Genomic DNA, 15,018 nt, shown 5'->3' with positions numbered 1-15,018 from the left:
ATACTATCACTTATAGTATACATGATAAATACACTTGGCCACTAGAGCTCCCCTGTAATACCATACACCTTGTAGGTTTGATTCTATAACTCTACACTGCCGGGTCTGGCTCATGCACAGCTACTTACTCTCGGCCAGTCATGACAGAGGTTGCATCACCGTGCATGCATTGGATTCCCTAGTGCAGAATACTTGAAATGCAAGATGTCTCCGAGATTCCACTGGGCATGTTTAGAGGGAGGAGGGGTAGAAGAGAGACCAGACCAGAAGGGGAGGGGAACGGCTTCTCATTTGCATACCGCGTGTGAATCGTGTCAACGTTGATTTTTCTGGATTGGCGCATCTATTGATGGTAAGGTACAGTTATGATCGCCACCTAGTCCCAAATTTTACAATACAATTCTTTTGCACTAATTTCCATAGCGGGGTAAAAAAAGTTCCTTGTTTTGTGTTTTTCTAGTATTCCTGTTAAATTATCAATTAGATATGTATATTGCTTCCCACAACATGTGGAAATCTTTTTTCCCCCCTCTTTTTTGAACGGTGCCCGTTCAATATCTTGACACATGCAAGTAAAAATGTAGACTCTGTGCTGCAGAGGAAAGGAAAAACTGTCAAAAACAATTAGTTTACACTGTCAAAATAACGTGACAGATTTCCTGTAAGACAGAAATAGGAAACATCTGACTTAATAAATCCGAGCCTTAATTTGGTACAATGAGTAGTGGTAGCCACGGTAAAAGCATTTATTTCTAGCATTGATCAGTTTTCCTTTAGTCCTTACAGAAGCACAATAATGCGTGTAGTCTGCATGTGTCCTGGTAGTGCATGTGGAATTTTTTAGTAAATTAAACAAATTAAACCCATTCCCCCTATTCTATCATAGTTACATAAATCCATCTCACTGGTTTATTATAAAAGTATTTAATAGAGCAAGAAACTTGTGCTGCTGTTAGGACTAATGGAGAACACATTAACATTAGAAATTGACATTTTCCTTATGTCCTACTCAGCAGTACAGGAATGGAGATTTAGCAAGTAACAACCCTATAGGGTGGCCCTCTTGTACTATGAAGTTTCGAATAAACCACCCAAAGGCCATTCTTTCCAAAATCTAAGAACTCAACCTTTAATGGTTGAAAAAGACCAAGCGTGACATCCAAGAGACTGCAATACAATTCAAATCCAGTGGGTCTAGAGGTGGATTTTTATTTTGGGATATAAATGGCACTCTATTTTCTCTTCCATGTGCTTCCAAGGTCTTTGATCCTCACAGAAAAGAGAATATGTTGATTTCTAACAATCTTTTTTCCCATATTCCAAACAGCAGCACAATGATGCAGTTAATTCTTTCCCTATGTACTATTAAAACCAATTGAGTCAAAACAAACAAAAAAAAACCTAAACACTAATGAACTAGAGCCCTGAGCCTGTAAGGATTTCTAGCAACTTCCACTTTGCATAAAGTGGTAGTAAGCTTGTGCTGCTCTTTAGACTAAGGAGAACATTAACTTTAGTCATCAACATTTCTCTTACGTCCTACACAGCAGCACAACGATGGGGATTCAGCAAGGTCATTCCATAGAGGGGGCCTTCTGATATGGCAGAATTCAAAATAAACTACCCAAGAGCTGCAATCTTTGAGAGCCTGACGTAATTTAGGAAGTCCAGCATAATAAAACAAAAATCTGATCTAGTTCACACAGGACAAGAACAATAATAGTTACTAGACTCCTGGAAATGGGTTGTTGATCTAGAGATTTATTCTGATTGCTCTTTGGAGTCAGGAATGATTTGTTGTGCTTATGGGGCAATTGTCATCTTTCTGTGTTCTTTGCATTCTTTTGACTCAACTCGTTAGGAATATAGGTTGGAATTGATAAGGTTTTAAACAAAAAAAAAGCCCCATCAACTATGCTAATAGTCCTCCTCCTTAAAAACAATTCTGTATATACATACAGAGCATACTATATATGAGAATAGCTTCTAGCACAGGCCAACTTTTAGGTGATAGCAAAGTTGATCTTCATTTTTGCATATGAGCAATATGGCAGCTCAGTAGCTTTCTAGCAGCATTGCGGTCCTGGGTTTGAATCGGACTGGAGATAAAAGATGCCTGGGGTTTCAATATTCTTCAACTAAAACTGATATCATCAATGGTTTTCCAATGTAATTGGCCCTAAGTGCAGGACAGGGACTGATGTAACGACCATACAGTGTTGCACAATAAGATACTATATAACCAGTTTAATAGAGGAACTCCAGTATTGGTCAATAAGACAGGAAGGACTTACTAGGCAACAGGAATTACCAGACCCTGCACATTCCAGTAATGGAGGGCATTCTATGGATTTCCATATAAAGTGATAGAACAGACATGCAGCCACGTTACATTCACCTGCGTGGCTTACATTAGTATCTGCTCTTTAGTAGGCTAACCAGTCATCATCCTGAAACTTTCCCCAGCAGGGCGGAGGGAGTGAAGACCAGCAGGCAAGTTTCTGGTTTTATTTTGTCCTTTCAGTTACAGATAAATAAATTTTTTTTAAAAATAAAACAAAAGAAAGAAATTTGCTGATCAATGATGAGAGTGCAGATGCCCCCTGAAGCCTCAGGCGCTGCAGTGCTATCCATGTCCCCTCACACAGAGACTAATTGTCCTTGTACAGTGAGTTCAGGGGTGACAGGGCGGCGGTATAGAGCTGTGCACACACAAATCTGCTGCTGATGACTATGGTACGGTTTTATTAGCCATAGGAAAATGGAATCTATCTGCTCGTGGTGGAGTGAAACGGCTCAGTTGCCCCTTCGTGGCGGCTCGTCGTCGGTGGTCAGTCTGGCCTTCAGATGTTGTTTGTAGGATAAGATGTCTCCGGGCCACTTGGTGACGGCTTGTTTCTCACACACCCAGATCTCCCGAGCCACCTGCCGTAAGATAGACAACCCATTAGTATGTTCCATATTCCATGGACAGTTCTCACACGTCCGCGACCCTCATTTATCAAGATAGGAGTTTCCAGCATTTGTCTCGATATAAGCTGCACAAAGTAAGATGTGCCGAGTTTTAAAGCCCCATTTACATGCAAAGATGATAGCTCAAAATACAGTTTGAGTGACAGTTTTGAGTGATCACTTTGCATAGCTACTAATGGGCACTAATGCCTGTTAGTAGCTTATTAGCTTCAGTTGCATGTAAAATGAGCCTCCGCACACTGTATGCAGATAACAGCGGGTGGTCTGTTATCTGCATACAGCTCCATTGTTCTCCCACAGGACAGCAGCTGAAAATGTTATCAGCGCTCCCGTGGAGAATCACAGCATGCGGGTCCCTGCTATTAGCTGGCCGGCAGATGGTTTTTATGCTGAACTAAAAATCATCGTTCTGCCGAAAAGATAACGGTGGTAGCATTTACATGCAACAATTATCGCTTAAAAGACAATGTTTAAACTAAATTTGAGCAATAATCGTTGTGTGTAAATGGGCCTTAAAAACACACCTCTTGATAAATTTGGCGCATCCTACAGTAAACACTAGAAATCAAAACTACGCCAGTTATGAGCTGCCATAGATTTGCACCAATTTTTTGCATAAAGTATGGTAAATTACGACTCTGTAAGATCATGCCCTGTAAGACACGCACACTTTTTGGAGAATTGTCGAGAGGAATGCAAGAACCTAAAAGGTTGTGACATTATTCCAGAGAACTAGAGCAAGTGTCCTTGAGGACCTGAGACCAACACCTCACCTGCTGGATCAGCCGAAAGTCGTGGCTTACGAGCATCATCCCTCCTTCAAAGTCATTGATGGCATCGGCCAGGGCATCAATTGTCTCGATGTCCAAATGATTGGTAGGCTCGTCCAAGAAGAGCATATGGGGATTCTGCCAAGCGAGCCAGGCAAAGCAGACGCGGCACTTCTGTCCATCAGACAAATTACGAATTGGACTCACCTGAACAACAAAACAAAAGGGAAAGCATAAATTAAAGAACCAAATAGATCAGAGCTAGGAAGGAAAGTGAAGGCAGGACTTGAATATGGAACGCCCAAGTGCTGGTAATAACTCTGTGGGCACAAACCGGGGAAAAGGGGAGGGTTGCAAAATGCCTGGAGAAATACCAAAACACCAATCATATCAGTCTATGGAAGAAGAGCCAAGAGACAAAAGGTCAAAGTATATGATGAAACCCCACATGGCGTAGGCTGGAATATGCTGGTCGAAGCCCCTTCACACCAGGGAGACATGAAAAGGAGCGTCAGCCTGCTAACTCTGCAGTAACACCCTGTGTACACCCTTTCCTGCCCAGCAGTAAATGGAAGTCTCTGTAGTTGTTCAGCACTTACCTGCTGTTTCCCCGTAAGTCCATATCTGCCAATAATTTTCCTCATTTCCTCCTTTTCCTTTATCTCGGGGTAACATTTCATCATGTACTCCAGAGGCGAGAGGTCGAGGTCAAGCTGTTCAGTCAGATGCTGGTGGTATCGACCAATCTTCACGTGAGAATGTTTCCTAATCATCCCATCTGATGGCAGCAGCTACACAGACAAAAGGAGAGCGATTCAGTGAAGACAAGGGTAGGGAGAGCAGCCATAGCACACCAACTGGTCCTTACCTCCCCAGTCAGCAGCTTTAATAAGGTGGATTTGCCAGCTCCATTAGGACCCACAAGGGCCACTCTGGTGTCCAGGTCTATTCCAAACTCCAAGTTCTTATAGATGAGAGGCTGAATTGATGGAGAAAGATGAATGTTACATGTTGCCTTTCCTTGGTATAGCTCAAATCTACCAACTATATGATCCTTACCCCGTCTGCGGTGTAGCGGAAGCTGACATTCTGCACCATGATTACTGGGGGAGGAATCTTTCCACAGGACGGAAAGTAGAAAGACAGTGTCTGAAATGCAAGAAACAAAATCACGTGATTGTGGCAGCCCTTTCCTTGAAGATGCTGGAGGACCCATAAAGTGATGCATCAGAAGGACAGTGACTTGGTGAGGCCATCAGAACCCCCACATACCTTGTCATTGACCACTTTTTCGGTCAGCCCTGATGACATCATCTTCTGCAGCGTCTTCTCTTTGCTCTGTGCCTGACGAGCTAGCTTAGCGCTGCCGTGACCAAACCGTGCAATGTAATTCTTTATGGAGAGAATAAACATTTTTTGTCAATTGCCGCTCTATGATAAAACAGCCCCCGCCCCACCCCCCAACCCCTCCACAGGGAGGTGAACACTCACTTTCATGTGTGCTATCTGATCCTGCTCCCAGTTAAATCTCTTCATTTGATTTTCCTCCAGCTCCATACGAGTCTTCACGTACTGATCGTAATTTCCCTGTAAAGATGAATAGAGATGAGCGAGTCCGCACAGAGAGGCCATGATATGATGGAGCGCCGCACAGATAAGTCACTTACCGTATAATATTTCAGTTTACGGTTGTGCAAATGCATGATGTTTGTACAGACGCCATTGAGGAAATCCTGAGAGTGTGATATGAGGACCAGGATTCTGCGGAAACTGAAAGCAAGAACACAAACAAATGAGATGCTGCTGCTGACAGGAGACTGTACCCTCCCGCTATACTGGAGACCCCCATAGCAGAAGCTTCTACTGACAGGAGACTGTACCCTCCTGCTATACTCAAGACCCCAGAGAAAAAGCTGTTGACAAGAGACTGCACCCTCCTGCTATACTGGAGACCCCAGTATAAAAGCTTCTGCTGACAGGACACTCCCCCCTCCAGCTATACTGGAGACCCTATAACAGAAGTTTCTGCTGACAGGACGCTGCCCCCCCTCCTGCTATACTGGAGACCCCATAACAGAAGCTTTGGCTGACAGGACACTGCCCCCCTCCTGCTATACTGGAGACCCCATAACAGAAGCTTCTGCTGACAGGACATTGCCCCCTCCTGCTATACTGGAGACCCCAGAGAAAAAGCTGCTGACAAGAGACTGCACCCCCCTGTTACACAGAAGACCCCAGTATAAAAGCTTCTACTGACAGGACACTGCCCCCTCCTGCTATATTGGAGACCCCATCCCTCCTGCTATACTGGAGACCCCATAGCAGAAGCTTCTGCTGACAGACGACTGCACCCTCCTACTATATTGGAGACCCCAGGATAGAGGCTGCAGCTGGCAGGAAACTGCACCCTCCTACTATATAGGACTCCTTAACGATCGCACGCCTCTGCTCCAGAAACTAGATTATAAGCTCTTCTGGGTCTTACTACAAAGAAGCCAACAGAGATCCCCAATACTCACGACTTCAGCTCCTCCTCCAACCATACACAGGCTTCCAGATCCAGGTGGTTGGTTGGCTCATCAAGTAGTAACATGAATGGGCGGATAAATAGGGCTCTGTGGAGAAGAGGGCACCATTACCAGATGTCTCGTGTGACGGACACTAGGCAGCCATGTCCCAGATCATGCCTTACCTAGCCAAGGCGACACGCATCCTCCAGCCTCCACTAAAATCCTTCAGCTTCTTGCGCTGCATGGCAGGGGTGAAGCCAAGTCCATGTAGGATCCGAGATGCCCGCACTTCAGCCTTGGATGCATCCAGCTCCTCCAGACGTTCGTAGAGCTCCAGCAGCTTTTCACACTCCGCTGCCGAGAAAAGTGAAGAGTCAAGCAGAGAGTAAAGGAAAACATCAACAAGGGCACAAAATCGGCACAAAATCTGCCCAAGCCTCTTACCATCCTCATGTGCCAGACGCTCAGCTTCCTTCTCCAGCATGGTTCGCTCCGTGTCCACCTCCATCACACACTGCAGAGCCGTCTTGTCACTGGGAGGCATCTCTCGAGTCAGATGATAGATGTCAATGTGCTCTGGGATCGGAACCTCGCGCTTTCCCACTGCTGACAGGAGCATAGACTTCCCTGTAGAAGAACAAGCCACAGAGTCACAAAAGTCCTAGGCACGAGAACTGTCTGACAGACAATATCTTTGGCCTTGTGCACTGCACATCTTCATGACCCAACAGACACGTAGCACAGAGTTCAGTACAAGGCCCGGGTCCATTCTTGCTCCCTATGGAGGTTCTCAGTGCAGATATGAGCAGAGCCTCCCTCCTCAGATCATACAGTCAACAGTGGGGATCCTTGAATACAGCATCCACTTCTCACCTGTCCCGTTGAGACCAATAAGTCCATATCTGCGTCCTGAGTTCAGCTCCAACGTGGTGTCGGTCAACAGTTCCTGTCCATGGAATGTCAATGACATATTGATGATGTGAACATCTGTGCTGTTCGGATGGGAGGCCAGAACCCCAGTGACCGCCCGGGCTGCGGCCTTACGAAGCTCGAATTCCTCCACCTGACGGGTCACATCATCCACATCTACGGAGAATAAGAGTTAGCAAAGAACTAAAGCCACAGGAAGATTACCATTTATGAGAAAACTCAGGAAGAAACCCAAGAAGATCAATAATGCTCCCACTATGTAAATGGTCTCCTAAAACCCTCTGTGCTACTGGGAAGCTCCTTCCACTATGTAACGCTAACAAGATCAGCAGACTCCTCTCTCCTGCTCGGGGGACCGCTAGTCAATATACTACCCAGAAGGGACTGACCAGGGGTTGCTGTGCCATTCACTGGCTGATCGGCATCCTCAGGAGCAACGTCCCCATTCTCCTTCTTGGGTCTCTGGCGAGCTTTGGCAGCCTCCTTCTTCTTGGCAGCTTTCTTCTTGGCCAGGTCAGAAGGCATGTCTGCAGATCAGGAGGACACACGATTCAGGAAGCCTAAAGGGAGAAGCAGAAGAAAGGGGATGAGCGACTTCATAGCTGCTTCCTGACAGCAATCCACATGTCTCCAGCAACACCCAGAAGCTCCCAGCATTGTGCTACTAAACGTTCCACAGACAACCCAGAAAACTGCCCCCAGTGAGGGCAGCCCCCCCAACCTCCCACTCATCCTTCCCTCTACATCCTCTGATCGCCTCTAGCCATCTGGTCCCAGCAGCCCACCCTTCTCCATCTCCCCAGCCTCTGCATATTCCCAGTGGCCTCATTTGTGTATTAATCCCATCTTCTCAGCCTCCTCATCGTTTGCGTAGCCTCCTTCCAGTGTTCCTGGCTTCCCGGTCTCCTCTCCCACACTCCATATTCCTGACTTCATCTTCCCTGCTCCATCTCTCCACCACCTCCCCACCGTATTCCTGGCTCCACATGTGTAGTCTCATTTTTGCAGCCTCATCCCCACCACTCCTCTCCCACATTCTGTATTTCCAGCCTCATCTTCCCAGCCGCCTTGTCTCCACAGCCTCCTCTCCCTCTTCTGCGTAGCCTCCTTATCTTTCCAGCCTTCTCATGCCCTCTCTTACCTCATCTGCTTAGTCTCCTTGTCACCCAGCCTCCTCTCCCCTGGCCTCCTCCATCCATGTAGTACTCTCAACCTCATCTCCACCACCTTCTGCGCAGCCTGCTTCTGGTATTCCTGTCTTCCTAGTCTCCATCGCCTCCTCTCCCACACTCATCTCCCCAGACTCCTCTAGCCCTCCATATCCCCGGCCTACACACACGCGCGGTCCTCTCTCCCCAACCTCCGGTACCTACTCTCGGCCTCCACACATGCGCGGGGGCCCCTCTCCCCAACCTCCGGTCCCTACACGCGCGGGGGCCCCTCTCCCCAACCTCCGGTCCCTACACGCGCGGGGGCCCCTCTCCCCAACCTCCGGTCCCTACACGCGCGGGGGCCCCTCTCCCCAACCTCCGGTCCCTACACGCGCGGGGGCCCCTCTCCCCAACCTCCGGTCCCTACACGCGCGGGGGCCCCTCTCCCCAACCTCCGGTCCCTACACGCGCGGGGGCCCCTCTCCCCAACCTCCGGTCCCTACTCTCGGCCTCCACACGCACGCGGTCCCCTCTCCACAACCTCCGGTCCCTACTCTCGGCCTCCACACGCGCGCGGTCCCCTCTCCGCAACCTCCGATCCCTACTCTCGGCCTCCGCACGCGCGCGGTCCCCTCTCCCCAACCTCCGATCCCTACTCTCGGCCTCCACACGAGCGCAGTCCCCACTCTCGGCCTCCACACGCGCGCGGTCCCCACTCCCCAACCTCCGGTCCTTACTCTCGGCCCCCACAGGCACGCACGCAGGTCCCCTCTCCCCAACCTCCGGTCCCTACTCTCGGCCCCCATACGCTCCCGGCCCCCTCTCCCCAACCTCCGTTCCTACTCTCGGCCTCCACACGCTCCCGGTCCCCTCTCCCCAACCGCTGGTCCCTACTCTCGGCTTCCACACACGCGCGGTCCCCTCTCCCCAACCTCCGGTGCCTACTCTCGGCCTCCACACACGCGCGGTCCCCTCTCCCCAACCTCCGGTCCCTACTCTCGGCCTCCACACACGCGCGGTCCCCTCTCCCCAACCTCCGGTCCCTACTCTCGGCCTCCACACACGCGCGGTCCCCTCTCCCCAACCTCCGGTCCCTACTCTCGGCCTCCACACACGCGCGGTCCCCTCTCCCCAACCTCCGGTCCCTACTCTCGGCCTCCGCACACGCGCGGTCCCCTCTCCCCAACCTACGGTCCCTACTCTCGGTCCCCTCTCCCCAACCTACGGTCCCTACTCTCGGCCTCCGCACACGCGCGGTCCCCTCTCCCCAACCTCCGGTCCCTACTCTCGGCCTCCACACACGCGCGGTCCCCTCTCCCCAACCTCCGGTGCCTACTCTCGGCCTCCACACACGCGCGGTCCCCTCTCCCCAACCTCCGGTCCCTACTCTCGGCCTCCACACACGCGCGGTCCCCTCTCCCCAACCTCCGGTCCCTACTCTCGGCCTCCGCACACGCGCGGTCCCCTCTCCCCAACCTCCGGTCCCTACTCTCGGTCCCCTCTCCCCAACCTCCGGTCCCTACTCTCGGCCTCCACACACGCGCGGTCCCCTCTCCCCAACCTCCGGTCCCTACTCTCGGCCTCCACACACGCGCGGTCTCCTCTCCCCAACCTCCGGTCCCTACTCTCGGCCTCCACACACGCGCGGTCTCCTCTCCCCAACCTCCGGTCCCTACTCTCGGCCTCCACACACGCGCGGTCTCCTCTCCCCAACCTCCGGTCCCTACTCTCGGCCTCCACACACGTGCGCGGTCTCCTCTCCCCAACCTCCGGTCCCTACTCTCGGCCTCCACACACGCGCGGTCCCCTCTCCCCAACCTCCGGTCCCTACTCTCGGCCTCCACACACGCGCGGTCCCCTCTCCCCAACCTCCGGTCCCTACTCTCGGCCTCCACACACGCGCGGTCTCCTCTCCCCAACCTCCGGTCCCTACTCTCGGCCTCCACACACGCGCGGTCTCCTCTCCCCAACCTCCGGTCCCTACTCTCGGCCTCCACACACGCGCGGTCTCCTCTCCCCAACCTCCGGTCCCTACACTCGGCCTCCACACACGCGCGGTCTCCTCTCCCCAACCTCCGGTCCCTACTCTCGGCCTCCACACACGCGCGGTCCCCTCTCCCCAACCTCCGGTCCCTACTCTCGGCCTCCACACACGCGCGGTCCCCTCTCCCCAACCTCCGGTCCCTACTCTCGGCCTCCACACACGCGCGGTCCCCTCTCCCCAACCTCCGGTCCCTACTCTCGGCCTCCACACACGCGCGGTCCCCTCTCCCCAACCTCCGGTCCCTACTCTCGGCCTCCACACACGCGCGGTCCCCTCTCCCCAACCTCCGGTCCCTACTCTCGGCCTCCACACACGCGCGGTCCCCTCTCCCCAACCTCCGGTCCCTACTCTCGGCCTACACAGGCGTAATCTAATCTCCAAGGCCTCCACATCACCACCTCCTGGCCTCCACATATACATAGTCCAATGTTCCCAACCTCCATCACCTCCCGGCCTCCACGTATATGTAGTCTTACTCCACCATCTACACACCGTATCCCCAGCCTCCTCTTGCCCTTTTTTATCTCCACGTCCCTGCCGCTTCCTCTCCGTATGTCCCTCCGGCCTCCACGTCCCCGTGGCCTCGCCACCATCACCACCTGCCCGGCCTCCACTTCTTCGCTCACCCTCTCCCTATTCCCGGCCTTCTTTCATATATCTCAGGACGCAGCTCACCTCTCTACGCGTCTCCCGGTATCTGCCTCACACTCTTCCCCACGTGTCGCCGGCTCTCTGTCCAATCAGCGCTCTCCTTACTGAGATGTCAGTGGGGTGAGCGCAAAGCATTATGGAAGATGTAGTTTTCCAATAGCATTTACCATATGAAATGCTCAGGCTCGCAATACATTTCCCAAAATGCGCTGCGACAATCGTTCTCCGGCTTCCCGGTAGGAGGGGGCGTTCCCTTACTACGTCATACAGCAAAAAATAAATGGAGGCGTGTGCACGAGCCTCGGAGTCACGTGACGTCCCCGTGTGAGGTAATACAGCGAGACTGCGGGCGGCGGGAGAGGAGGTGTGGCTTATATAGAGGGCGGGAAACAGGTGAGGCCTGGGAAGGGACAGGAAGATGTTACGTCTGAGAGGTTTTATTATTCTAGGAGGGGCTCGCCTCACGGTTTTAACCCCTTGAGAACACACCATTTGTAATTTTTTTAAATTTTTGTTTTCTTCAGCCCACTTGAAAAACAATCATAACGTATTTTTCTTTGTCCATCGATGTGGATGCTGATGGTTTGTAATTTGTCGAACAAGTTGTATTTTTCAAAGGTACTACTTAATGTACTGAAGAACTTAAAAATGGGGAAACAAAAAAATGCAATGGCACCATTTGGGGCGAGGGGCACACATAAGGCACACACAGTGGCACCAACTGTATCCTTGGTTCTGATGATACCAAATGTATATACACTCAGTGACAAGTTGTCACTTTGCTGCAAAACTCGGCATTAAAGGGGTTGTCCCGCGGCAGCAAGTGGGTCTATACACTTCTGTATGGCCATATTAATGCACTTTGTAATGTACATCGTGCATTAATTATGAGCCATACAGAAGTTATAAAAAGTTATTCACTTACCTGCTCCGTTGCTGGCGTCCTCGTCTCCATGGTTGCCGTCTAATTTTCGCCGTCTAAAATGGCCTAATGGCCAAATTAGACGCGCTTGCGCAGTCCAGGTCTTCTTCTGTTCTCAATGGGGCTCCGTGTAGCTCCGCCCCGTCACGTGCCGATTCCAGCCAATCAGGAGGCTGGAATCGGCAATGGACCGCACAGAAGAGCTGCGGTCCACGGAGGTAGAGGATCCCGGCGGCCATCTTCAACCGGTAAGTATAGAAGTCACCGGAGCGCAGGGATTCAGGTAAGCGCTGTGCTGTTCTTTTTTTCAGTCCCTGCATCGGGGTTGTCTCGCGCCGAACGGGGGGGGGGGTTGAAAAAAAAAAAAAACCCGTTTTGGCGCGGGACAACCCCTTTAAAGTTGTGGTGATAAGATGAACGGCCTATAAAGAGGCTCTCAGAGCAGGGGCGTAACTAAAGGCTCAGGGGCCCTGATGCAAAAGATGAGCTGGGGCCCCCCCTCTATCTGTATCTGTACCCGTACCCATACCTAAACCATGCTGCACAGAGACATAACTTGAAGCTTCTGGGTCCCAATGCAAAACCTATAACAGGGCCCCCAACTATAATGGTTTATTCATAGTACTGGGCTCCCTGTATGGAGAGGAGAGGCCTTATGGGCCCCCTAAGGCTCCTGGGCCCGGGTGCAACCGCATCCCCTGCACCCTCTATAGTTACGCCCCTGTCTAAAAGGCTACTTGACCTTTTCTTGGCTTGTAGATGCAGAGAAGAAAGGGGGAAAAGGACTTGTTTGTATAACACTAATTCAGGTAATTTATCTATTACCCCCCACCAAGCTGGGTACTCATTTTACCGACCTCAGAAGGATGGAAGGCTGAGTCAGCCTTGAGCCGGCTACCTGAACCATGAACTTACAACCCTCAGGTCGTGAGTGAGAGCCAATAGGACATGTATGGAAGCATCTGGGACACCAACTTCAACAGCCGACTAGTTTGCACAATCTAGAGCACATGTCAAACTCAAGGTCCACAGGCCAAATCTGGCCCATCATGTCATATTATATAGCCCGCGAAGTCTGGATGCTGAAGAGCCTCTTCTAGATCAGATGGTCTTGAGTTGTGCTGGGATGACCCTCTGGTGGACTGTGGACTCATTTCTAGCCTGCCGCTGGGCACTAGGATCGCAGCTGACGTCGGGTGTATGCAGATTGAGCGCTGTGGCTGTTACTGCAGCCCCTCAGCTTTTGGTGTGCACTCCCGTCTGCTTCTCCCGCTCAGCCTATCCTGCAGTACAGCGCTGCTTGCCGAGACTCAAACCGTGAGGCGGCTTGTACATCCCGGCTGGTCCTCACTACCATCCTGCAGAGGACAGGCTGTTCCAGCCTGCCTATCCGTATCCTGTGAACCTGTTGCACGGACCAGAGAGGATGTTGTGTTATACTGCTGCTTAACCCAGTGAGTTCTGCCACGTAATTTCCAGAATTTTTCATTTTCTCTGACTACCTGGCTGTGTCTGTGTTGGGGGATTTGTGCCCTAGGTTTTCTGGCCTAGAACCTTGCTGTGGTCTATTTGTCCCCCCGTCCCCCCCCCCCCCCCCCCCCACCTTATTATATACATTAAAATAGTCTGAAAATTGCAAACGGCTCTTTAAAAGCCACCATAATGCTGATGTGGCCCTCAGTGAAACTGAATTTGACAACCCTGATCTAGACGCTCAGCCAGAGCAAATGTGGACCGTGTTATGGGGATTGTAATATGGAACTAAGGTAAATCTATAAGGTGTGTTTCCATATTTGTATTATTTTCTTTTGGGCAAATACAGGTCAGTATTTGCCCAATAAAACATAATAAAAATATGGATTCAAATATTGCTGAAAATTTGATGACACAAGTATATGTCTTTTGAAACCTGTCTGTAATACTGATCCGTATTATGGATGTGTTTTTTATACACTTGTCTGAAACCAGCCTTTAATAACAGTATATATATATATATATATATATATATATATATATATATATATATATATATATATATATGGGATTACCACGTCCGTACAAGTCCGATCTATTAAATTAATGCATTAGTTATCATGGTGAATGCATAGAATCATAGAATAGAATCATAGAATGGTAGAGTTGGAAGGGACCTCGAGGGTCATCAGCTCTAACGCCAGCTCAGTGCAGGATTCACTAAATCATCCCAGACAGATATTTGTCCAGCCTTTGTTTGAACACTTCCATTGAAGGAGAACTCACCACCTCCCGTGGTAACCTGTTCCACTCATTGATCACCCTCACTGTCAGAAAGTTTTTTCTAATATCTAATCTAAGTCTCCACCCTTTCAGTTTCATCCCATTGTTTCTAGTCTTTGAGAATAGGGCTGATCCCTCTGCACTGTGACAGCCCTTCAGATATTTGTAGGCAGCTATTAAGTCTCCTCTCTGCCTTCTTTTTTGCAAGCTGAACATTCCCAGATCCTTTAATCGTTCCTCATAGGACATGATTTGCAGACCGCTCACCATCTTGGTAACTCTTCTCTGAACTTGCTCCAGTTTGTCTCTGTCTTTTTTAAAGCGGGGTGCTCAGAACTGGACACAGAATTCCAGATGAGGTCTGACTAAGGAAGAGTAGAGGGGGATAATTACCTCATGTGATCTAGACTCTATGCTTCTCTTAATACATCCCAGAATTGTGTTTGCCTTTTTGGCTGCTGCATCACATTGTTGACTCATGTTCAGTCTACGATCTATTAGTATACTCAAGTCTTTTTCACATATGCTGCTTCTCATCACAATTCCTCCCATATTGTATTTGCTTTTTTTTCATTTTTCTTGCCTAGATGTAGGACTTTGCATTTCTCCTTGTTAAATACCATTCTGTTAGTCGCTGCCCACTGTGCAAGCTTTCCTAGATCTTTTTGAATACTCTCTCTCTCTTATCTTGTATTAGCTATCCCTCCTAGCTTTGTGTCGGCGGCAGATTTGATCAGTTTCCCATCAATTCCCTCCTCCAGATCATTTATAAAAATGTTGAACAACACTGAGCCTAGGACAGAGCCTTGTG

The 15,018-nt window shown here is 50.1% G+C and overlaps 1 protein-coding gene across 2 annotated transcripts; it reads right to left on the bottom strand.

Annotated features, from left to right (window-relative positions):
* Positions 1 to 2,494: 2,494 nt before the first annotated feature.
* Positions 2,495 to 11,196, bottom strand: ABCF2 (ATP binding cassette subfamily F member 2). 2 transcript variants are annotated; one of them, XM_066585107.1, is made up of 14 exons: positions 11,054 to 11,196; positions 7,573 to 7,743; positions 7,127 to 7,339; positions 6,698 to 6,880; positions 6,436 to 6,607; positions 6,263 to 6,358; positions 5,411 to 5,513; positions 5,235 to 5,330; positions 5,016 to 5,135; positions 4,803 to 4,892; positions 4,612 to 4,722; positions 4,343 to 4,534; positions 3,747 to 3,950; positions 2,495 to 2,925 (listed from the first exon to the last, which is right to left on the bottom strand). In XM_066585107.1, exons 2-14 carry the CDS (start codon positions 7,706 to 7,708, stop codon positions 2,797 to 2,799), a joined length of 1,845 nt encoding a protein of 614 aa, XP_066441204.1. In that variant the 5' UTR covers positions 7,709 to 7,743; positions 11,054 to 11,196; the 3' UTR covers positions 2,495 to 2,796. The 2 variants fall into 2 exon arrangements, with proteins under 2 accessions (XP_066441204.1, XP_066441205.1); XM_066585108.1 differs by having other exon boundaries at positions 11,005 to 11,083.
* Between the last annotated feature and the right edge of the window lie 3,822 nt (positions 11,197 to 15,018).

This window comes from Eleutherodactylus coqui, chromosome 12 (genome assembly GCF_035609145.1).
Source record: "Eleutherodactylus coqui strain aEleCoq1 chromosome 12, aEleCoq1.hap1, whole genome shotgun sequence".
Lineage (NCBI taxonomy): Eukaryota > Metazoa > Chordata > Amphibia > Anura > Eleutherodactylidae > Eleutherodactylus > Eleutherodactylus coqui.
The sequence above is the reverse complement of the archived record's forward strand: the minus strand, read 5'-3'. Positions and strand labels throughout refer to the sequence as shown.